At 41.6% G+C, this 24,319-nt stretch overlaps 1 protein-coding gene across 5 annotated transcripts in view; it reads left to right on the top strand.

The window, feature by feature from the left end:
- The window catches only part of CAMK2A (calcium/calmodulin dependent protein kinase II alpha), a 425,342-nt gene that overhangs the window by 351,615 nt on the left and 49,408 nt on the right, over positions 1–24,319 (top strand). For 3 of the 5 annotated variants that reach the window (XR_012242924.1, XM_073621085.1, XM_073621087.1), the window contains exons 14-15: positions 13,280–13,312; positions 15,118–15,166. Coding sequence is in view for 3 of the 5 variants with exons in the window: in XM_073621085.1 (XP_073477186.1) it covers positions 13,280–13,312; positions 15,118–15,166 (82 nt within the window). In the remaining 2 variants the exon portion in view is untranslated. The remainder of the gene's footprint in view (positions 1–13,279; positions 13,313–15,117; positions 15,167–24,319) is intronic. The other 2 variants (XR_012242925.1, XM_073621086.1) reach the window with 1 other exon arrangement.

The raw sequence follows: 24,319 nt of genomic DNA, 5'->3' as shown, positions 1-24,319 counted from the left end.
TGTTAATTTCAGGCCAAACACAAAATATAAGAGTAAATGGCCAGGTTTAGAGCAATTGACTGCCTGTGTTTACTTCTCTTGCTCTAATTCTCTTGACAACTAAGTAAAATTGAGAAGCATGACTCCTCTCATTCTACTTTGGCTAAAGAAGAGGCTTATGTCAGTCCATGCATGCTTAAGCTGACCATAAATGGGCTGAACAAGAGACATCACTCAAATCCCCTGTTAAACAGTGTGGATGGGCCAATCTGCAGTCCTGGATCTTGTTTTTTGACAGTCGGCACTCGCGGCTGTCAGAATACATGAACGCTGCCTCCATCTGATCACATTCAGCTGCTGTTCGACCAAGAGTTTTCTGCCCGGCTCCTTTGACAAAAGTCAGTTGAAAAAATTCATGCATGGAGAGCTTTAGACATCTGGGGGAAAAAACTTTTTCATGTTTTCCTTGCCCTCATTATTTACCTGGCCTTCCTATTTTTTTGTTTAATGACAGAGTAGTATCCCAACCCCTTTAACTAGTCCTAAAGATTTGTTACATTGCTCTTCACCTGTGAACGAGCATGCTAGTTGCTGCCCAATTCTGGCTTTAATATGTGTGACCTTTTTAGGTATTTGATGAATCTTCCAATCTCTCTATTAACTTTTTCTTGGCAGCATTGGCAAAATCATTTGTTTTTATTTCTGTATTAATATTCTAAAGCAGCAAAGTATTGTCAAGTATTACAAGTCATACTTTACACTGGATTCAATTTACTTGCAATAATTCTTGCTTATCATTTTGCCAAGATTCCCATTCTCAAGTAAATAACCGATGACAGAATTTCATATACTGTGTTGTGTTACTGTATAAATGGAACTGTAATCATCGCCGGTCACAGATGAATTTACCATCTTAACATGCTGACTGAATCAGCCAATACCATAAATCTGGATAATGACAGATACCAGCGTGTTATGCATTAGGCATGGTGAAGTGCCATCTGGTGATTGCTTGCAAAAATTACATTTAATGCTTGGCACAAAGAGCAGTGAAGTGCAATAACACATAGCATTCAATGTTATCTTTTATTAGATCACAGCAATTAGAACAATGAAAGATGCCTGTAACAATGAAGTTCCTTATTATGCAGCTTGCTTTTTGCCTTGGGAGCTTTCTGTTATAAATAATATCTCTAGCCAAAAACTTTAGTAAAAGTACAAGTGCAGCCAAAACCTGATATCATTAATTCTTGTGACTCTGGCGTCAACCAGGGATTTCTCTCACTTTGGATGGATTTCTTCTCACTTCCTGTTTTGGCTATGAGACAGGAAGTGAAGGGAAATCTCCCCAATGGGACACAGATGATGAACAATTGACAGAGGCTGTAGCCCTCCCTCTAAAATAAAAATAAAAATAAAAATTTGGACTTTAGTTCTACTTCAACTGCTATTTAAAAAGAAGTTTGCAGTCAGTTCAAAATAATGAACTCTGAGATAACATCTTGGACAGTATCTTAGAATTCTGACTTAAAATTTCAGGGATCTGGCACTATATCCCAATATTCCAAGAATTCCGAGCTAATACGTCAAACCTCTTGGACAGTATCTCAGAATTCTGAGCTAACATATCAATGCCCTGGGACAGTATCTCAGGATTCTGAGCTAACATATCAACGCCCTAGGACAGTGTCTTAGAATTCTGAGCTACTATGTCAAAACTCTGGCACAGTATCTCAGAATTCTGAGCTGTTATGTCAGACCTCTTGGACAGTATTGCAGAATTCTAAGCTAAGATATCAAAACTCTTGAACAGCATCCCAGAATTTTGAGTGAAAATATTAGACCTCTAAACCAGTAATTCAGAATTTCAAGCTCAACTGTCAGAGTTCTGGGACAGTATCTCAGAATTCTTAGCTCATACAGTAACTTTAGGCTTGAAAAAATAGGGCATATTTACTAAAGGGGTACAGAATTTCAAAAGAGAATTGCGAGAATAAAAAAATACAATCATAATCACCTAGGTGAATGCAGCATTGGTCTGATGCAGCATCTGTCTCCTGCCGCCTCTAAGACTGAGAACTGAGCGTTCAAAGACCACTTATCGCTCAGTTCTCAGTCTTCGGGGAGCAGAGAGCTAGTGTGACTGTCAATCACCGGCTCTCTGCTCTGCCCCTACAGCACTCACTGGAGCACTGGGTTGTTGAGAGGGCGGCAACGGCTGGCTCTGGCTCTCAGTGGTGTGCTGACAGGCTGAGCCAGCTGCTGGTAAGGCATCTGTCATAGTCTGAACTGGCTGAGGTAGGTCAGCCAACAGTGGATTTTAGTCCGCTGACGGCTGAATATGGGTGACAGAAGTGCAGAACTTAAAGTGGTTGTAAACCCTTACAGACCACTTTTCACTACAGGTAAGCCTATAATAAGGCTTACCTGTAGCTACCGTGGATATCTCCTAAACCTGCACGGTTTAGGAGATATCCACTGTATCAGCATATGCCGACGTCATCGGCACATGTGCACTGAAGCAATGGCTCGTTTGTGCCGTTGCTTCAGCTGATGTGCCGTTACCGGTGGCTCCCGCATGCATGCGTGGGAGTGACGTCATCGCAGCTTTGGCCAATCACAGCTCCGGAGCCCGCGATACCCGGAAATAACTCCGGCAGACATGTCGCCGGGCAGAGCAGTGTGCCAGAACCGCTGCAGGGGCTTCGATCTAAGGTGAGTATTTCATAATGAGCTAGTATGCTATGCATACTAGCTCATTATGCTTTTGTCTTGCAGGTTTTTTTTTTTACAACCACTTTAAGTGCACCCCTGTGATTCCCAGGAGAAGTAAGGCCAAAAGAGCTGTGGCTTTCTTTAACTTTACAGATATTCACTAAGTTTACTGAATAATGCAAATCTTTGTTGACTTCATTTATTTGTCACACGAAAATAGCAACACCTGTTAAACTAAGCTGGATATACACTACGAAAACTCCTTAAAAAATTATTGGTAAAATTTGTACGAAATTTGTACAAAATGTCGGATGAAAGCAGTTTGAGAATGAATGGACTTTACTGAGCAAAAGCCACATACACTGTTAAAAATTTTTCCACCCTGCCCCTTCCAAATTTCTCATCACTGTGGTCAAAAACGAATCTCGATTTAATTTCAATAATTATTAGCAAAACCAACAAACCAACAACAAAAAACGCCAGTTTAAATTCCACCATTGTATTCCCATTGTCTATCAACCTCTGCTGCCAAATTGGGATAACACCTAATTTATATTTGTTACATGTTACCATTCACATAGCATAAAACATATTCAAAATGTACTGCTTACCTTTTTATTTGCTGCAAAATCCTATAAATCATATATAAAAATCTCTGCTTTGCTTTCCACTTCTATGCAATGTTAAAGAAGGGGCTGGGAAGTTTAATGTTTAATTTAATGGAGGTGGTTCTAAAGCCTTGGTGTTCCTTACCTTAATGCATTCCCTGCATTAAGATAACAAACACACCACCAACTATTTCCCTCTCTAAACACCTACCTGAGTGATCCAGCGCTGTGCCTGGTTGCAGTCTCCCCCTTTTCCTCTTCACACAGGGACTCTGGCTACACACAGTGCCATTGGCTCCTGCTGCTGTCAGTCAAATCCTGTGAGCAGAGATAGAGGGCGGAGCCAGCAGTACTGTGTGTATCTACAGAATCGCTTCGGCTTTCTTTGGTTCAGCCTACTGGCTGAATGAAAGGAGGACCCATCTATAGCAAGATTAAGTGACTGAGATGAAGCTGCTGTGGCCACTTCAATTATTTAGTATTCAAGAAAACATACAAAGTAAAGTGAAGTTTCTTTATTCCTTCAGTTTATCAAACCAGTTATCTCAGAGTTCATTTTTTTGTATAAAAATAAACCCTTTATCCAGTTGTGGGGACTGCCTTCCTCTGACAGCAGGTCCCGGGGCATTTTTTAGCATATTACTCTGATTGGTCATACTGGACAATAGATTCAAAGGGGAAGAAAAGTTTAGAAACCAGCCATCTGCTCCATTGAAATCTGCAGTCATTGGCTTGGGAAAGGAGGATTTTTTGGGGGGTACAGATGTAGGACATTAATCAGTCAGTAAAGTGAATTTTGTGGGCACTGTGCCCCTTCTTGCAGAGGCTCAAACACCCACCTAGTGCCACCTCTGACTGCAGAGAAATCTCGCCACTGAAATCTCTGAAATAAATTAAAAGCCAAGAGGTTATTCTATCTATGTACTGGTATATATATATATATATATATATATATATATATATATATATATATATATATGCCCACTCAGAACTAAAATGCTAGTTTTAGGGAGAGTTGGCCTTTAATATCACTTGTTGACTGATTGCTGTTTTTAGATTTGTTTAAACATTGTGACATATGTAAATGCTGCATAGGTATTGACAAATATCTTCCCGAAAGAGACGGATGTTCCAATTACAGTATGTAATAATTTAATTGTAATTACAGTTATGCGCCTTTCACTGCTGGTTATATTGTAATCTGCAGCCTTAATTAGGGCTTTGAATGTAGAACTACAGTTCAGTGCTGAACGCCATCTGTTACTCTTTTCTTTTCCTCGACAAGACCAAGAACATGCTGATAAATAAGTGTGCTTAAAGGGGAAAGCCCAGCCTTCAAATGATCCAGATTTACCATGCCCCATTCCTTTATTCATATTCCTTTGTGATTTATATAGTTTAAAAAAATGTCTTTGTCTTTCTTATGATAAATATCAAAAGTTCCAAAATTATCCTGCAAACAGAAGCTATTTATTTCCCTGTAAACATCAGTTAGTATTTTCAAAAATATCCTGTTACCAATTATATATTTTTTCCTCTATCCCTATGTTTAAGAGCAGCTTTACACAAAACATGATTCTCTATTAATGTGATCCCTCATTGTTTCTCCAATGATATCTTTAAGCTCCTGAATATGGCCTGCAGCTTACCCCCATTACAATCATGATTTGCTGTAAGTTTAGCAGAGAGCTAAACTGTGGCTGTCATCAGTTCCCCTATAGGCTCAGGGAAAAACCACTACAGGGCATAGAAATTCTACAATGGGCACTCTCCTGTCGGTTCATTCGTGAAATATAGGGACAAGTCACAGTACGGTCACACTAGTAGCATTTGCATGTCACAACTCTCAGGAATTATACGTGCTTGACCCTTAGGATACTGGTTACCCACAAATATATGTGGTTGAACTGTTCTGTACACCCTTTAGAGAGAAAGTGACAGGTCCTCCTATAAGAGCAACTCACTGATACTCTCCCATCCTGTATATCCCAACCACTCCATTCCGTCATCAGATCGGGGAGTCCTACCCTTGTATAAGCTCCATGTTGGACGAAGTTGGAGATTACACAGGGTTAACTTCCTTCTCTTGCTCATGTGATAATGTTTAGTCTAGTGATTGGCTGCTCAGGCCCAAGCAACGCATCCACAGAGGACGTTAAATGCATTGGCATACCCGGATGGACCTGGTGTCTACTGAGGTCTCTAATGAAGTATTGGAGTAGCAGGGAACATTAGCAAAGGTAAGTATGTGCATGGGAGGCCTGTTCTTAAAAGAGAATGTACCCTGAATGGGGAAGGTTACAGCTTATCTTTAATAAAATATAAAAGTTTACACATTTGTGCTGTGTTAGTGCACTTATGCTAACGTGCATTATGCCTTGCATTAAGGTGCATTGCTTAAAGGTAGCCCATTCATTTGAATAGAATGACTAATGCACCAAAATTCATCAAAAAAGGTGCATGAAGCATTTTTGACAGTGCAGAAGGTGCTTGGGAAACGCAAAGTTTATAGCATGAACAGGCTCTTTAATCCTGACATTTCCTGCTTAAGCCTACATTAAATTTTCACAAATCTAAGCCAAAAGCCAAGATAGAATTCTTCCTTTCTATGGTCCCTTAAAAGTGAAGACCTGTCACGGACTGAATCCAGCCCATTCCACACAAAACTGAGAACTCTTTTCTGGAGTTGCTTTTACCCTTTGAAAATTTTACCCCAAAATGATCCCAATTAATTAATACCATCTATAATAATTTAAAGACAATTTACAGAATATTTTAAATATTTAGTTTTTTTATTATGCTCAGCACTAAAAAAAAAAATACATCATTTTTAAAATGTCTTTTTAATCAGGTAATTTTGAAGCATTACATTTAACTATTTCATATTTACCACTTCACAAGGTGGACTTTAGGTGAATCTAGATTTGTATGTCGATTAAGATCAACTTACAATCAGCCTACCATAGATGATTGAAATCTTAACCGGTCCCTGCTGAACCTGCAGAGATTCGAACCATCTATGGCCGGCTTAAGTGTGCTAATCAAGACTATTTATGGTGCTCCGCTTAATGGCTAGTTACTAATTTAAAAACTATTTGTAAACACATTTTATTTAGACATGCCCTTTAAAAATTATGCCCTTAAAATCATCCTGGCAAAACTGATTTTTGTGTTATAGTGCATGCAGCAGTTGCCAAGCTTGTGGCCATTCGCATAGAGGCGCTTTGTGCATGGAAAAGGTCAAGATCTTAGTTGTTTATCAACAATGGTTTGATCCTATCAGTCAATTGATAAGAGATGATGTAAGGTGGGCATCCCCTTTAAGCATTACTAGGGTCCTATCAGTCAACTGATAAAATGAGAGGTGGACATCCCCTTTAAGAGTTATAATTCTAGAATTGTCTCTTGTTTTCGGTTAAAAAAACATGTACAGAAAGTGCTTAGATTGCAGACATTTCTTGCAGGGTGGGTATTGAATTAGGATTGTCTTCAAGGATCTTTTATGCTTTGATTTTCACTGCATTAAACTGCAGGAACCTAAAATAAACTGTGGAATAACACCTGTTGATATCACAAAATCCCCAAGGACAGGTGACCAAAAGGACCCACAAAACAGTTTCCTGTCATCAGCTGCGCTCCTGCTGCACACTGTGTCATCTGACGCTTTACTACACTGCACACTCTACAAGCTGCTGCTGTACTGCACTGCGCACTGTATGACATGCTGCTTTACTGCACTGCATATTGATTCCGATGTTGCTTTATTGCACTGCACTATGTATCAGAGATGATTCATTGTTTTGTACTGCTCTAGACAGACTGCTAGATACTTTTGTCATAATGAATGTTATAGTGGATAAATCAGTTCTATGTTGCTGCTTTAACACATTTCTTCATTTACCGAGTCATTGCACTGGCTTATATATCAAACTGCTGTGTGCACTGCAAAGCCTTAAAGGGAAAGTGTATTGGCATTTCAAGAGGTATTCCACATAGTATGAAATAGAAAAAAGCAGGCCACCAAGGTTAATACCAAGCACAAAATCACCCCTTATTAAGAGCAGCACACTTATGCCGCGTACACACGACCGGTTTTGCCGCCGGAATAAACTCCGAAGGTTTCTCCGACGGAACGCCGACGGAATTCCATTCAAGCAATCTTGCCTACACACGGCCAACCCAAAGTCCGACCAAAGTCCAACCGTCCAGAACGTGGTGACGTACAGCACGTACGACGGGACTAGAAAAAGGAAGTTCAATAGCCAGTAGCCAATAGCTTCCGTCTCGTACTTGCTTCAGATCATGCATCGTTTTTGGTCCGTCGGAAGAGCATACAGATGAGCGGTTTTCCCGATAGGAATTGGTTCCATCGGAAATATTTAGAACATGTTCTATTTCTAGGTCTGTCAGAATTTTCGAAAGAAAAAAGTCAGATGAGGCACACACACGATCGGAATAGACGATGAAAAGCTTCTGTCGGACATTCCGCTCGTGTGTACGTGGCTTTACATGTCAGAAATCACCAAGCCACCAGTGGATAGTAACACAGCAGGTTGTGACACCAGAGCTGATCAGCTGAAGATACACAGAGGCAATGCATGGCATGCCACATAGTACTGTGATTTGTTCTCCTGAAAATTGTAAAGACTCAAGTCATAGTAATAAATGGTAAATGAATAGCTTGCTTTCCATGCTACTCAAGGACTTTAGCAGTAAGATCGCCCAGCCGGAGCTCCTGAGTGGGCCCGACCCACCATGGGGTCTCCTGACACAGCTTCAAGAGTCTCATTTGTCCTGGTGATTTTTGCACCATTTAAATATGTTTTAGACACTAAAAATTAAAAACTTACAGGGACCCCCACACCCCCTGATCTCTAAACAAATCCATAGCCTGACCCGAACACGTAACCTTACCAAAACCCAAGCCTTAAAACATTATTACTACAGTATTACTGAAAAGTAAAACTTTTTCAGATTTGGATGGAGTGGTGAGGGCTTATGCCCTGTACACACGAGCGGATTTTCCGTCGGAAAAAACTTGGATGGTTTTTCCGGTGGAATTCCGCTCAAGCTTGGCTTGCATACACACGGTCACACAGAAGTTCTCTGAACTTTCGACCGTCAAGAACGTGATGACGTACAACACTACGACGAGCCGAGAAAATGAAGTTCAATGCTTCCGAGCATGCGTAGGAATTTTGCGCATCGGAATTGGTACAGACGATCGGAATTTCCGATCGGAACTTTTTCCGACTGAAAAATAGAGAACCTGCTCTCAATCTTTTGCTGGTGGGAATTCCGCCAGCAAAAGTCCAACGGAGCATACACACAGTCGGAATTTCTGACCAAAAGTTCACATTGGACTTTTGCTGGGGGAATATCCGATCGTGTGTACGGGGCATTAGAATCCTTGCAAGGCTTCTATAGCTGTCTATGTCTTCATAAGGGTAATTAATTCTCTCTAATTATCCTGTTACCAATGTCACTTTGAATGAAAGTAAGTGTAGAGCCAAAATTTTGAGTTGACGCAGAACAGTAAAACTGGGGAAATCTTCTAAATTGAACACTTGCTCCTGTGACAATTTCTCAAACAGACACACATTTTAACCCTCTCCGACTCTATAAATAAAAAAAAGTTTTGACTTTAGATATACTTTATTGTGTATCTAAAGTCAAAAAATTTTTCTTTATAGCTTTGTATGAAGGATTGGAACCTCTGTTAAATTTATGTTGCTGTCTATGTACAGTGACGGAAAAAAGCATTTGATCCCCTGCTGATTTTGTACGTTTGCCCACTGACAAGGAAATGATCAGTCTATAATTTTAATGGTAGGTTTATTTTAACAGCGAGAGACAGAATAACAACAAAAATATCCAGAAAAACACATTTCCAAAAAGATATAAATTGATTTGCATTTTAATGAGTGAAGTAGGTATTTGATCCTGTATCAATCAGCAAGATTTCTGACTCACAGGTGTCTTCTATACAGGTAACAAGTTGAGATTAGGAGCGCTCCCTTAAAGGGAGCGCTCCTAATCTCAGCTTGTCACCTGTATAAAAGACACCTGTCCACAGAAGCAATCAATCAGATTCCAATCTCTCCACCATGGCCAAGACCAAAGAGCTGTCCAAGAATGTAAGGGACAAGATTGTAGACCTACACATAGCTGGAATGGGCTACAAGACCATCATCAAGCAGCTTGGTGAGAACGTGACAACAATCAGTGCAATTATTAGCAAATGGAAGAAACACAAATTAATTGTTAATCTCCCTCGGTCTGGGGCTCCACTTAAGATCCCAGCTCATGGAGTTTCAATGATCATGAGAACGGTGAGGAATCAGTTCACAACTACACAGGAGAATCTTGTCAATGATCTCAAGGCAGCTAGCACCATAGTCACCAAGAAAACAATTGATAACACTCTATGACGTGAAGAACTGAAACCCTGCAGCGCCCGTAAGGTCCTCCTGCTCAAGAAAGCACATGTGCAGGCCCATAATGAACAACTAAATGATTCAGAGGAGGACTGGGTGAAAGTGTTTTGGTCAGATGAGACCAAAATCAAGCTCCTTGGCATCAACTCAACTCGTCGTGTTTGGAGGAGGAGGAATGCTGCCTATGACCCCAAGAACACCATCCCCGCCATCAAACATGGAGGTGGAAACATTATGCTTTGGGAGGTGTATTTCTGCTAAGGGGACAGGACAAATTCAACGCATCAAAGGGACGATGGATGGGGCCATGCACCACCAAATCTTGGGTAAGAACCTCCTTCCCACAGCCAGGTCATTGAAAATGGGTCGTGGATGGGTATTCCAGCATGACAATGACCCAAAATACATGGACAAGGCAACAAAGGAGTGGCTCAAGAAAAAGCACATTAAGGTCCTGGAGTGGCCTAGCCAGTCTCCAGACCTTAATCCCATAGAAAATATGTAGAGGGAGCTGAAAGTTCAAGTTACCAAACGTCAGCCTCAAAACCTTGAAAACTTGGAGAGGATCTGCAAAGAGGACTGGGACAAAATCCCTCCTGAGATGTGTGCAAACCTGGTGGCCAACTACAAGAAACATCTAACCTCTGTGATTGCCAACAAGGGTTTTGCCACCAAGTACTAAGCCATGTTTTGCGAAGGGGTCAAATTCTTATTTCACTCATTAAAATGCAAATCAATTTATTACTTTTTTGAAATGCATTTTTCTGGATATTTTTATTGTTATTCTGTCTCTCACTGTTAAAATAAACCTACCATTAAAATTATAGACTGATCATTTCCTTGTGAGTGGGCAAGTGTACAAAATCAGCAGGGGATCAAATACTTCTTTCCCTCACTGTATTCTTTATATGTCCTGGTGACAATTGTCATGAAGACTCAAAGTAAGGAAAAAATATGAATTTTTTATTTGTTATCCGACCAAGAATAGATGGGAAATCTTCCAATGGGAACCCAACTTTCTCAGAGAATATTTCCTTTATTTTGGAGAGATTTCTTTTTACTTCCTATTGTGCCTATAGGAAAGAAAGTGAGAATGATTCCCTCGAATGAGATACAGATAGCAAAAAAAACTGTTAACCATATCCTAGTCTATCCAAGATTTAAAAAAAGTTTTGGCTTCAGATATATTTTAAGTTATTTCCAAAATTATGCTTACCACTTAACTTCATTGTAACTTTAACTCTAACCTTAAAAAAACGAACCCTTACAATTACCCTTAACCCTAGAATGTAGCCTAACACTCCTTACCTAACCTTCTGAAATATAACTTAAACATTAACCGTTAATAGCCATGGTTCTAGGGGTTCACCACTCTAAATGAGACCAAAAAGACCCTCCTGCTGCATTTTTATTCCCCTCATGGTAGTGAATTAGGGATTTCCAGAATTTATGCAGTAGGGGAAGCCTAGCCATGATCAGCAGGAGCAAGGACTTCTAGCATAGCCCTCTTCTTCTTGCCAGGAAACTAATTCATTAACTGTGACCTTGTGAGCCATACTGTTCTCCTTATCACCTTATCACTACAACCTCCATTTATTTCAGCCCTTAAAGTGAAACCAAACCCAATGACTTAATTCCTCATTTACATCGGAGTTTACTGACAGCTGCAGCAAGAATCCAGCTTATTCCTTGCTTTCTGGGAAGATCATCTGTCTCCATTAGTACCATATTTGACTTTATCCAAAAAACCCCCAGATAGCTGCGGCCTCACTAAGCCTGTCATTGCTTTGTACAGGCTGAGCGCCTGCAACTATTCAAACCCGTCTGCAGAAATACGCTAGACTACGTTGCAGTCGAATCCAGTGTAAATGAGGCCTTAATGTTTCCCAAGCTTTGCTACATTCAAGGCATGCCTCTGGTGATAACGGTTACAGTTGCCAGCGTGCTTATGTCAACTCTCAAGCAAACTTTCAAGCCCTGAAATTACTGATTATCTCATGGTGGACAATGGAACAGTCTCATGAGTCACATGGGCAGGCTGTAGAGGTCTCCCGTCAAGAGCCTCAATGACAAGTGGAGTGTCACGCAGCTGCAGCAGAATCGAGTGCTGCGATACAAAGGCAGCATCAATTAACAGGCCTGCAGCCCCAGAGTCAATTAGAGCCTGTATCTCGTCGAACGAATCAGCCCAAAAAAGAGTAACCAAAACCAGAGGCTTCTGGATAACGGGGGATGAAACAACGCCATCCAAGGTGTGTCCATGACAGGACCTCAATGTTTGGGCGTTCCCTGGACGGGTAGGACAACACTTCAAAAAATGACCTGCCTGGCCACAATAAAGGCACAATCTCTCCCTCCTCCTAAAGGTTCTCTCATCCGCAGAGAGACGCGTTAAGCCCAAGTGCATGGGTTCATCTTCACTGACCGACTCTGTACCAGGAGGCATAAGAGGTGAGAGAGGCAAGGGTGGGACTGCAAAGCTCGAAGACAAACGTACAGGAGGCTTCCGCAAGCGTTCCTTAAAAGAGAGTCTTTCTCTGAGTCTGGAGTCAATGAGGATGGCAATTAGCCAACAGCTGAGCGACCAGCTCAGAGGAAGGAAGGGCTGAGCCCAGCCCCGACAGTTCTAGAACTTCTAAAAGTAGACAGGAACGACCAAAACCCCCAGAAAGACCAGAAAAGATGATGAGAAAGGATTGTGGGAAGAGTTCACAGTTGGAGTATCAAAAACATATTAGAAGCCAGGGATTGACTCAGCTCACCAGGCTTCACCTATTGCTAGAATATACCTTTTGGGTAAACTGAACCTTTAAACTATAGCATTTTTACAGAGTTTGTTTTGCCCCTCAGCATGTACTAAAAGACATATGTCACGATCGAGATGAATTAGAAAAGAATACATAAGAACACAAAACCTATTTAATAGGCTGAGAGCAGAGATGTGTTATCAGTATATATACAGGTTCCCTTTAATGCAGAAAACCATTGCTTCATTCAGGCTCTGCTTGCTGGTTCCATTCTCTCTCCTGATTCAATTTTGGTCACTGTGTTCTGTCCTGAGCCTTGGCCATGTACTTCTCTTACCTTTGTCACTCACTTTTGTGCAGGTTGACATTCTGGTGACATGTTAGGATGCCTCTTTTTAATGTATGTCTCCCGCTGTGCTCCCTTCTCTACCCTCTGATTGTGCTTTTGCTTCTATATGCTTCTGCAGCACACCGTGTAAGAAACACTCACACCTTAACCTCCTTTCATATCTTGTGCTACTTTGCTGCTTGCTATAACACCAGCAATCCATAATTCTCAGCTTCCTCCTTTTATTTCAGTTTTGCTTCTGATGTGTTATATGGCTGCCCCTGCTTTGTTGTCCTTTTGTGTTCCTATTGTATATCTTCATGCTTTTGGCACCATGTTTTTTTTCCCAGTGCTTCTGGTATTGCTTGCAGTCACTGTGTTGTCTTTTGTGCTTCCCTCTGTGGTCACTGTGCTGCTGGCTGTGTGTCTCACTATCCTTCCTATCTGTTCTCCTTGTTTTTCCAGAAAAGAAAGTCCAGTTCCAGTGTCCAGTTGATGGTGAGTCTATGTTTTGTCTTATTCAGTGCTGGTTCCTCTGAGTCCCAGTAAGGAGCTCTGCAGTTCCCTGTAAACAGAACAGTCTGGAAAAGGGGTGATAAATTTACAGATACTGAACAATACATTTTCAGCACCGCTGGAACATTTGTTGAAGGCCTAAAAGGCTTGAAACTTCAGACTGCTCAATTTACAAGGAGTTTTGGTCTACTCAGAATGGCACAGGACACATCAGGTTATAGCTACAAAAACATATTGTTTAGTAGACAGGTCCAGTTGTGTACACTGACTACATGCTTTGGGATGATCTGGTGGAATCATTACACATAGTGGAATTTTACAGAAGTACGCTGCATCACTCCCATCCATGGCAGAAGTCAGCTACCGAAGACAATTCTTATATTCATGCGTAGATCCCACTAGAGAATGGAATAATAAAGCATAAGGGCCTGTGTTGATGCGCTTCAGAGTTGTGTGGATGGCAGAATGCAGCTTGCTCATTTAACCTTGAATCTAAGATCAGTTTGAAGTGCTTACCTGTTCCATCTAGTTTCCTTCACAGGTGCAGTTGACCTTCATTTGTCCTTCCAAGGTGCACCAACCTGCTTCTAGCTGCTTTTGCATTCCCACAGACTTGTATGGGATGAGAAGCACTTCTGATGTGAACAAAAGCTTGTCGACACAGACCCTTAGACTTAGAATGCCCTAAACACTGTAGCAAATTCTCATTAAAAATACACTGAAAATACCCTTTTACACGGGTCTCCAGAAGAAAGAGAAGATAATATATTTGTGTGAAATCACTGTAATTCCTAACTGCCTAGAATTGCTAGTAATTGCAGTAACATGCATACCCAAAGCTGAGGCTTAAGAGTATTGTTGGTGGAGTTTTTTTTAAAGTGGACTTAATAAATGTAACTCCATATTTGTTATAAACTCATATAAAATATATAGCTACTAGCTTTTAGTTGGCTGATTTAGTAAGGCAGCGCAAAAAGCAGCTGTGATGTGCCAAATCCAGTAACCCACTCAATGCATTTAGGAACCTTCTCTTAAAGTAAATCTATTGTGAGAAAAATGGGGTGTTTTCTTTAACTGAGATGAGTTCTCAGACCTGATTGCCTGGTTTTAAAGGTATAATACAGTTTGCACATCATAGTCATCATCATTTTTGCATTGCTTTATCAAATTAGTTATGTTTATGGACATTCTGTACAATGAAATTACAAACTGTGCCAGTCCGAGCAGCCTACTTTTTTTGCCCACTGTACAGCACATGCTCTTTGCTATGCACAAGAAGGCAATGGACCATTACAAAGGCATTCTGTAATAAATTGTCCAGTACCTTTTTTGCCCAGCAGATGGCGATGTCATCCTCACTATGGGGCTCACAGAGGAATGAGCAGCTGTGTTTGTAGCCACAGCTCTGTGTGCAGTCAGTTGGTGCAGCTGGTATTGGGATATGTGGGAGCTGTAATTGCCTCCTAGACATGAAGACTGCACATAATGTTGGGATATAAAATAGTTTTATGTTCTCAGCAAAAGAATACAGTGAGCTGCTGTTGATAAAGAACTATAAAAAAGTACAGGATTTTATCACTATAACACATTTTTCTTGGTCAGTGGTGACATCTAGTGGCCAATATTTAGAAAGCAGGGGAACTTCACCTCAACTTCTGAACAGGACGTATTGTGATGCACAGCAAGAACCTCCTCACCATGGGGTGCTTTTCTGGTGCCCAAAACACATAGTATGCTGTTTCACCTGAAATAACACAATTCTTCCCCCCTTTCTGGCTTTTATTCAGGAATCATCAGAAAGTACAAATACAACTATTGAAGACGAAGATACCAAAGGTATGTGGTCCACTTCATTTGCACCCAGACACCAATGTAGGACTTGCACATATTTTTAACACTATTGGGTACAGGTATGTTTGTCTGAATGTAACTAATTCCTTGCACCAGGTGTGTACAAAAATTAATTCAGAGATCATGTATTTCTATGTTAAAACCTACCACAACCTATATGGCCTTGCCACTAAGGGAGCCACCATGGTTATAGTTAGTAAGTATCCTGGGAACTGGGGGCTATCCCACAGATTACAGGACACCCTGAAGAGCAGCAGTAGGTGCCTGGTGCTGGGATGCTCTGTATCCCAGCACCAGGCACTGCTCTAGCTGGCCTCAGAAATCAATGCCTTACCAGATGCAAAGGAGCATAGATTTACACAGAACTCCTTTCAGAACAAGCACCCTATGAAGACAAGTGCCATTGTTCCTTTCTCCCTTATGCACGAAACCAGAATAGGGGAAGTTTCACCTTTTGCTGGGTGTTTGTTCTGAGGGGAGGTTTGAAAAGTAAGTGCAAGCTGGGGGAAGCATCTCTGCACACAACCCCCTGCAGGCCCCCACCACCACCTCCTCAGCCCCCTAGCTCCCTGCAGTGCCCCCCCAAATCTCCTACTGTTCCCCCCAGCTCCCACAAGTACCACCTAGACCACTCAGGTATCTCCCATTACTCTTCATTGCCCCTTGCCGATTCCTCCAATCACATGCACGAGCACCCTAGCTGCCAGCCCTTTACATATCTGCAATCTTCTCAAGTACTCTGGACATTTTCCATTGTCATTCCAGGTCATCCTCTGGAGTACCTCCACCCCTATGTAGTGCCCCCCAGCCTCCTTGGGTGCATCTAGCACTCTGCAGTGCCCCTATGCCTACAAGCTTCCCATAGTCTCTCCAATATACCCAGCCCACCTCACCTTCCTCCAGAACCGCTCAGGTGTTTGTGTGGACAGGAGCACATGATAGCTGGCCTAGGAAAGAAAGAAAAATGGATTTGAGTTTACACCAATATTAAAACAACTATAGGTTTAAAGATTGCAGCTGCTTCATTGTGTAGGAGGCTAAATGTGACTCAGGCTAACACCCTTGTGACCTAATGCAAAGCTGGCACATACCTAATCAATTTAAATTGTGCAAATGCTAATTAAAGTGCAAACACAGAGGTTGCCTTCAGCAAAACATGTGTGTTAAAACAATCTGATCCAGAAAGATAGGAAATATGAAATTATATGCAGATTTCACCTTTTCCTGTAAAGGTTGTGCTAGGGCCTGCTCCCTCGTGTACTTTAGTGTGAACTTGTGGCCAGGCTATGAACACTAAAGTTATTGCATAATCACTTTAAAACAAGCCCTCATTCATCTCTATAGATTTAGGAATTGTGGAGAAATGTGTCTTTAAATTTGCAACAGAAAAAAAGAAATCTTATATACACAGCAGGTATTATTAAGCTACTAGACACCACCAAAACATGACTTTATTGTTATCTTTGAGAAATAATAACTTCACATTTCAATTAGCATTTCACATTTCAATTGGGGATGGTTTGTTTTAAAGATTTTACTGCTTGTTAAGAATATGTAACTAATTAAATGCCCACAGCTTGGGCACAAGTGCACTTTAATTCTATCTGCTGGTGTGTATGGCAACCCATTATTTTCAGTGACTGATAGGAAGGCTCATGGAGTAAAATGATTGGGACCAAGCATCATTTTTACAGGAAATGTGAGATGTGCATAGATAAATACGATTTTGCAGTAATGCACTTTAACATGTAGTTTTTAGTGACGGTGACCTGCGTTTTTCATCACACACTATTTAAATTGTCTAGTTTTGTGATAAGTTTACCAGTACATTAAGTATAAAATTAGAGTTGGATTTTTTATTACTGTGCTTATAGAAGCCTCTGTGCAATCATAGGATCATTGTCATTGCACTGCTCCTACAATTACATTGCTAGGCTCATGTTTCTTATCATCGATTTCAAAGACATTGCTCATGCATCAAAGACTATATGAAAAGTATCACAACACGTTTGAAAAAAGCAGTACATGCCCCCACCCCTGCACTACAAAGGTCAATGGCTTGTTTCAACACAAATGACAACTCTACACCATGAACACATCACCTAAAAACCCTAAACACAGCTACTCCAGCAATATATATAAAAAGAAAAAACTGACAGAAATTAGAGAAATAAAGCAGCACCCAATAAACTAATAGTGAAAAAAGTAATCAAATATATAAAGTGTTGGAAAAATTGCAGTAATTATAACATTATCAATACATGTCTATACAATTATACAGCGCCTTGAAAAAGTAATCACACCCCTTGACATTTTTCACATTTTGTCATGTTACAACCAAAAACGTAAATGTATTTTATTGGGATTTTATGTGATAGACCAACACAAAGTGGCACATAATTGTGATGTGGAAGGAAAATGATAAATGGTTTTCAAAATTTTTTACAAATAAATATGTGAAAAATGTGGCGTGCATTTGTATTCAGCCCTCCTGAATCAATACTTTGAAGAACCACCTTTTGCTGCAATTACAGCTGCAAGTGTTCTTGGGTATGTCTCTACCAGCTTTGCACATTTAGAGAGTGACATTTTTACCCATTGTTCTTTGAAAAATAGCTCGAGCTCTGTTAGATTGGATGGAGAGCGTCTGTGAACAGCAATTTTCAAGTCTTGCCACAGATTCTCAATTGGATTTAGGTCTGGACTTTGACTGGGCCATTCTAACACATGAATATTCTTTGATCTAAACCATTCCATTGTAGCTCTGGCTGTATGTTTAAGTTCATTGTCCTGCTGGAAGGTGAACCTACAAGTCTTTTGCAGACTCTAATGCCGCGTACACACGATCGGTTTTCTCGTCGGAAAAAGATATGACGGAATTCCGCTCAAGTTTGCCTTGCATACACACGGTCACGCAAAAGTTCACTGAAATTATGACCGTCAAGAACGCGGTGACGTACAACACTACGACGAGCCGAGAAAATGACGTTCAATGCTTCCGAGCATGTGTTGAATTGTTTCCGAGCATGCGCAGGGATTTTGCACGATCGCATTTTCGGATAGGAACTTCTCCCGAAAAATTGAGAGCATGCTCTCAATCTTTTGCTGGCTGGAAGTCTGCCAGCAAAAGACCGATAGAGCATACACATGGTCGCATTTTCCGACGAATAATCTCATCAGTCTTTTGCGGGCTCAAATTCCAACCATGTGTACGTGGCATAACAGGTTTTCTTCTAAGATTGCCCTGTATTTGACCCCATTCATCTTTCCATCAACTCTGACCAGCTTCTCTGTCCCTGCTAAAGAAAAGCATCCCCACAACATAATGCTGCCACCACCATGTTTCACAGTGGGGATGGTGTGTTCAGGGTAATGTGCAGTGTTAGTTTTCCGCCACACGTAGCATTTTGCTTTTAGGTCAAAAAGTTAAATGGTCTCATCTGACCTAAACACCTTCTTCCACATGTTTGCTGTGTCCCCCACATGGCTTCTCACAAACTGCAAACGGGAATTCTTATCGCTTTCTTTCAACAATGGCTTTCTTCTTGCCACTCTTCCATAAAGGCCAGATTTGTGAAGTGCACGACTAATAGTTGTCCTGATTAGGTGACTTCTGAAGGAAATTGGTTCCACTAGGTTTTAGTAAGGGGTATAAAAGTAATGGGGGCTGAACACAAATGCACACTACACTTTTCACATATTTATTTGTAAAAAATGTTGAAAACCATTTATCATTTTCCTTCCATTTCACAATTATGTGCCACTTTGTGTTGGTCCATCACATAAAGTCCCAATAAAATACATGTACGTTTTTGGCTGTAACGTGACAAAATATGAAGCATTTCCGACGGTATGAATACTTTTTCACGGCACTGAATATTCTTAGTTCAGTGAGAGAGGAAAAAAGTAGCCCATAGATGAGTCTTTTTTTTTTTCTTTCGTTCAACCAGCTGGCTGAAGAAAAAAACTGACTTGATTCCCCCATCTACAGTCATTCGATGTGGATGGTGGAATCCTCCCCACTGAGCTATCGTATTCTGACAGTGGGGACACCCCCCCCCCATCAGAATACACTTGATCGGGGCTGCTGGCTATAGCCAGAGCCACTGATAATGTGGACATTTTCCAACAGGCTGGTTCTACAGAAGTCAATTGGCATGCCCATACATGGATCGAAATTCGCCCAGTCCCTACTGAACTGGCTGCATTTTAATCCATGTATGGCTGACTTAAGCAACAATGCTTACCTCATTCCTCGTTACCCCAGCACTTTCTGGGATGTGGGATGTGAGCAGACCCTCAGCCTCCTCAAAAACAACACAAGCTTGCTGGTCCTGCTTTTTGTGTGATGACATTGGGGAAACCACATCTAGATGAACGTAACTTTCGGGCACGTGTGGTACTGAGGATAGTAAACCTGATGGAGCAAAGAATAAATGAAGTATGGCTCCTTATTCCTTACCTCCTAGACCAGCCATTCCCAACCTGGGTTCTGTGGAATCCTAGTGTTCCTCCAGAGGTTGCTACGGGGTTCCTTGAGCGGTGGCTAACTGACTTCCCATCTGACGATGCATGCAAGTGCCAGGGCCGAAACCATATGGCAGAGTAAGCAGGATGACACCAGTAATCTTTTTAGCTGTCTGTAAGGTTGGCATTCTATTACTGTAAAAAGAGCCTTCTTCCTACTGGCCACCAATGTAGGCGGCATTTTTCTACTGAGCCCAATGAATTGGTTCTAGTAGTAGTTCCTCAAGACCTGAAATTATTTAAATGGTTTTATTAGGGATAAAACGTTTGAGAATGGCTGCCCTAGACAAAACAAGCATTTAACCCTTTCACAATGGAGGCACTGCCTTGTCATTTTTAGAGTTAACTAGCATTCAGCTTTTTAAAAGGATGATTGTAGTGCTGCATCTATTACATTTAAAGCACTATGACTATTTTTAATCCACAGTTTACATTGTAACACCTTAGAGCTGTGAACATACTGTCAAACAAATGTGTTAGTTTATTTAGTTTTATTTAACAGATGCTGCAGAATCACTGTACAGCATCTCTCAAAGTGAAGTTTACATAAATACAAATTCTGAATGCCCCCTTCCCGGAGCACTGTAAAAACTGATTTGCCAGGGCATGGAAAAATACTTCTTCTATGTTACTGAAGGTATTCAATACCAAATTGCCCAGACTAGCACAAGTTTTTTAGAATGGGAAATAATAACTTTCTAAAAATGTATATTGACCTCTGTGTCTCCATTTGAGTGATTTCAGCTAACTTCCTGTACTAGAAACATGACAGCAAATGAGGGTTAGTCTGTCCAGTGGGGACACACATTGCAAAAAAAACCTGACAAACTGTAACCCTTTCATGCCCTATCCAAAATTTAAAAAAATAAAATGTACAAGCAAAAAAGAAAGGTTCTACATTTATTGCACGAGTTTCCAAAAGTACTGCTTTAAAATCAACAAATTAACTGTTTATATATTTCTGACCTACTTTATATGCTATACTGTATATTCCATACTCTTACTCAGTCCTCAAGGGCAACAAACAGTGCATGTTTTCTATTATCAGTTAGTGTCACAGTTACATTATTAGGGCATTTCAGTCTTTATGGAGCCCCAAAGATACTATACCTTAGCTGTATACGGTGCCTTTAGTTCTGGCCAGGTTAACACCAACATTTCAATTGGAGAAATCTCAAGTGGCTACTGAGGTTCTGGCATTGGACTTTTACATGCCAAGTAACAGGGTTCAGCATCAAGAAGACGCACAGTGCTTAAAGCGGTATAAAACCCAGAACTAATAATGTAATGTATTGCACCTTACCAATCATTAGATGTGGTGGCTGCATCTGTTTTCTCTTCTTTGGCTTTTTCCCTTCTATTTTCACCTGGTGATCTGGCCAGTAAAATAACTCTTGTATTAGTACTTGATGTGATTGTAGCCATATTAGTGCAATTGTGACAGAGAAAATTGAGTCGGGGACAGTCTCTTGTATTAGTGAAATACAATTCTGGAGGAATGAACACAGGAGGCACAGCAGGCAGCAGCATTGTCAGTTTGTGTTGTGTTAAATGTATTAGCAGATGTAGACACACTAACAAATTGAATTCAAACTCCCACACACACTTTATAAGCAGTTATAGCAAACAGTTAGTTTTGCATACATTAATAAAAAGCAGTGGCGTATCATCCATGGGTGCAACGTGTGCACTGCACATGGTCCCCGGGTGGCCACTGTGCTCCAACAGACACTGCACCCATGGATGACACATGTCAGGCACTACAGCTGCGGCACTGGTAAGTGTTTCTGCATACAGTGTCCCTTCTACTGGCCCCACCCCCTTTACTCAGTCAGAGTATCTTCCCAGCGATGTTCTGTTCCTCTCCCTTCTCTGCAGGGTGATTCTGCTCTGCCCAGTTAATAGTGTGTCCCGCTCGGTGCCAAGATGTCCTGCCGTGAGCCAGAGTGAGTACAAGTGAGCACAAAGATTCCAATGCACTATTCCCAACGCATACGCTCCTGTAGAAATTACTGTGTGTATAAGTGGGTGCTAAAGCAACCACCGGGTGGAACCGTGAATAATCAGAGAGAGAAATGTAATCAGCACATGGATCTCCAAAATGGGTCCAAAGCTTTATTCAGCGATCACATTGTTACAGCAAATAGCAACATTTTCGGAACCATGCAGGACCCCTTCATCAGGCATGTGCCCTGAGCCAGGCTCCCCCTCCCCCCACCTCTGGCAAATTTCCCTGGGTGTCTCAGCTGCTGCAGAAATAGAGAGGGAGGGCGGGTCTGCTGGGTGTTGTAGTGCAGGGCACTAATTGGCAGCCGCCACAGCCAATCAGAGTGAGCTCTGAGTACTGTAGTGAGTGCAGTGTGTGTGTGTGTCCCCCCCCCCCCCCCCCGTGCTGACAGCTCACCACTTTAAAAAAAAAACCTTCATTGAATGCTGATCAACTCTGCTGATTACAAAACCCTTCACCCCCTCACCAACTCTCCACCCTCAACAATAACCCCCCCCGCCTGTCCATCTTTAACAATACCCCCCCTCCCTGCCTCTCCACACTTCTCAATAACCCCCCTCCTTGCCTCTCCACCCTCAACAATATCCCCCCGCCTCTCCATCTTCAACAATAACCCCCCTCCCTGCTTCTCCACCCTCAACAATAACCCTACTCCTGCCTCTCCACCCTTATCACTAACTCCCTCTTTCCTGCCTCTCCACCCTCAACAATTACCCCCTCCTGCCTCTACACCCGCAACAATAACCCCCATGTTTATTGATGGGGATAGTATGGAGGAGGGGGTCCTGTGTAAAGATGTGGGAAAGGGGTCCTGTGTAATAATTAGGGGTAATATGGAGGAAGGGGTCCTGTGTGATGATGAAGGTAGTATGGGGGAGAGATCTTGCATAATGATGGGGCTAGTATGGGGGAGGGGGGTCCTGTGTAATGATGGGGGTAGTATGGGGGAGGGGAGACCTGTGTAATATTTGGAGCAGTATGGCGGGGGGGGCCAAGAAAATGTTTGCTCAAGGTCAAATCTATATTAAAGACAGGCCTGGCTGTTTCTGACACTAAGTACATACGGCGCGGGGGGCGCAGGGGCGGACTGAGCATTCAGTGGTCATTGGGGGGTATATGAGAGATTCCTGTCGGCGGTTGATGCAGCCACACTGGGAGAGGAGCAAAGACTCATGCTGGCTGGGATGAAAGGGACATCAGAGCCATGCACATAAGGGCAGTTGTATCGGCCACTTCTCCTCCTGAGGGGTTCTATACACACCCCGCCTATCTGTCCCTCTCTGTGATCCAAATCTCTGCCGCGGGGGAAATCAAGTCGGTGCCAAGAAGAGAGCTGGAGGTGGCAGAGTGTGTGGGGCAGCAGCCTGCTGGTCAGTGATTGCCAGCAGCTAAGGGTCCTTTATTCTATAACATGCTTAGTGTGAGAATGACTGCTCATGCACTAGATGCTATAACCTATATATAACACTGGTCTCTATACACTGAGTGCTATTAACTATATATAATGAGTGCTATTAACTATATATAACACTGATCTCTGTACATCGAGTGTACAGAGATCAGTGTTATATATAGGGAATAGCATTCAGTGTATATAGATCAGTGTTATATATAGGGAATAGCACTCAGTGTATAGAGATCAGTATTTTTGAATGTGAGAGATGACATCCCTAAGGGAGCTAGGGAAGAGGCGGAATCCTTGTGGGTAGAGCTCCAAAGGGATGAAGCTAAGGGGAAAATATTACTAGGAGTATGCTATAGGCCCCCTAACCTGAGGGAGGAGGCGGAGACGGATTTCCTATCACAAGTTGGATTAGCAACAAGGATGAGAAGTGTTATCATAATGGGGGATTTGAAATATCCAGACATAGACTGGGCGAAGGGAACCACGCATTCGTCTAAGGCTCGCCAGTTCCTAAATGGACAATTTCATGGTTCAGATGCCTAGAAATAAAGCTTTACTGGATCTACTGATTACCAACAATACAGACCTGATGTGGAAATACGGGGCAATTTAGGAAACAGCGATCCCAGGTCAATTGGCTTCAGTATAAATCACACAAATGGGAAACATAAGGGGAATACAAAGACACTGAATTTCAAAAGAGCCAACTTCCCTAAACTACGAACCTTGTTAGAAGGCATGAATTGGAATAAAATCTTAGGCACAAAGAACACAGAGGAGAGATGGGTTTGCTTTAGGAGCATATTAAATTTAAAAGAGCGAACAAAAGTCCTGGATGGCTTAACTCCAATGTAAAAATGCATATAAATGCAAAGGAGAAGGCCTTCAAAAAATAGAAGGTTGAGGGATCATCATCAGCATTCAGACTTTATAAATAATGCAACAAGAAATGTAAGGGTGCAATTAGGGCGGCTAAGATAGAACACGAAAGACCAGGAAATTCTTTAAGTATGTAAACTGTAAAATAGGGAGGACAGACCATATTGGCCCTAAAAAGAATGAGGAAGGACATCTGGTTACAAAGGATGGGGAGATGGCGAAGATATTGAATTTATTCTTCTCCTCTTCACAAGGGAATCGGGGGCTTCAGTAACCAAAACTGCAGTGTTTATCCTTATGACACATCACAGGAAGCACC

This window comes from Aquarana catesbeiana, linkage group LG03 (genome assembly GCF_042186555.1).
Source record: "Aquarana catesbeiana isolate 2022-GZ linkage group LG03, ASM4218655v1, whole genome shotgun sequence".
Taxonomy (NCBI): domain Eukaryota; kingdom Metazoa; phylum Chordata; class Amphibia; order Anura; family Ranidae; genus Aquarana; species Aquarana catesbeiana.
This window is presented reverse-complemented; position numbering and strand designations above follow the sequence as displayed.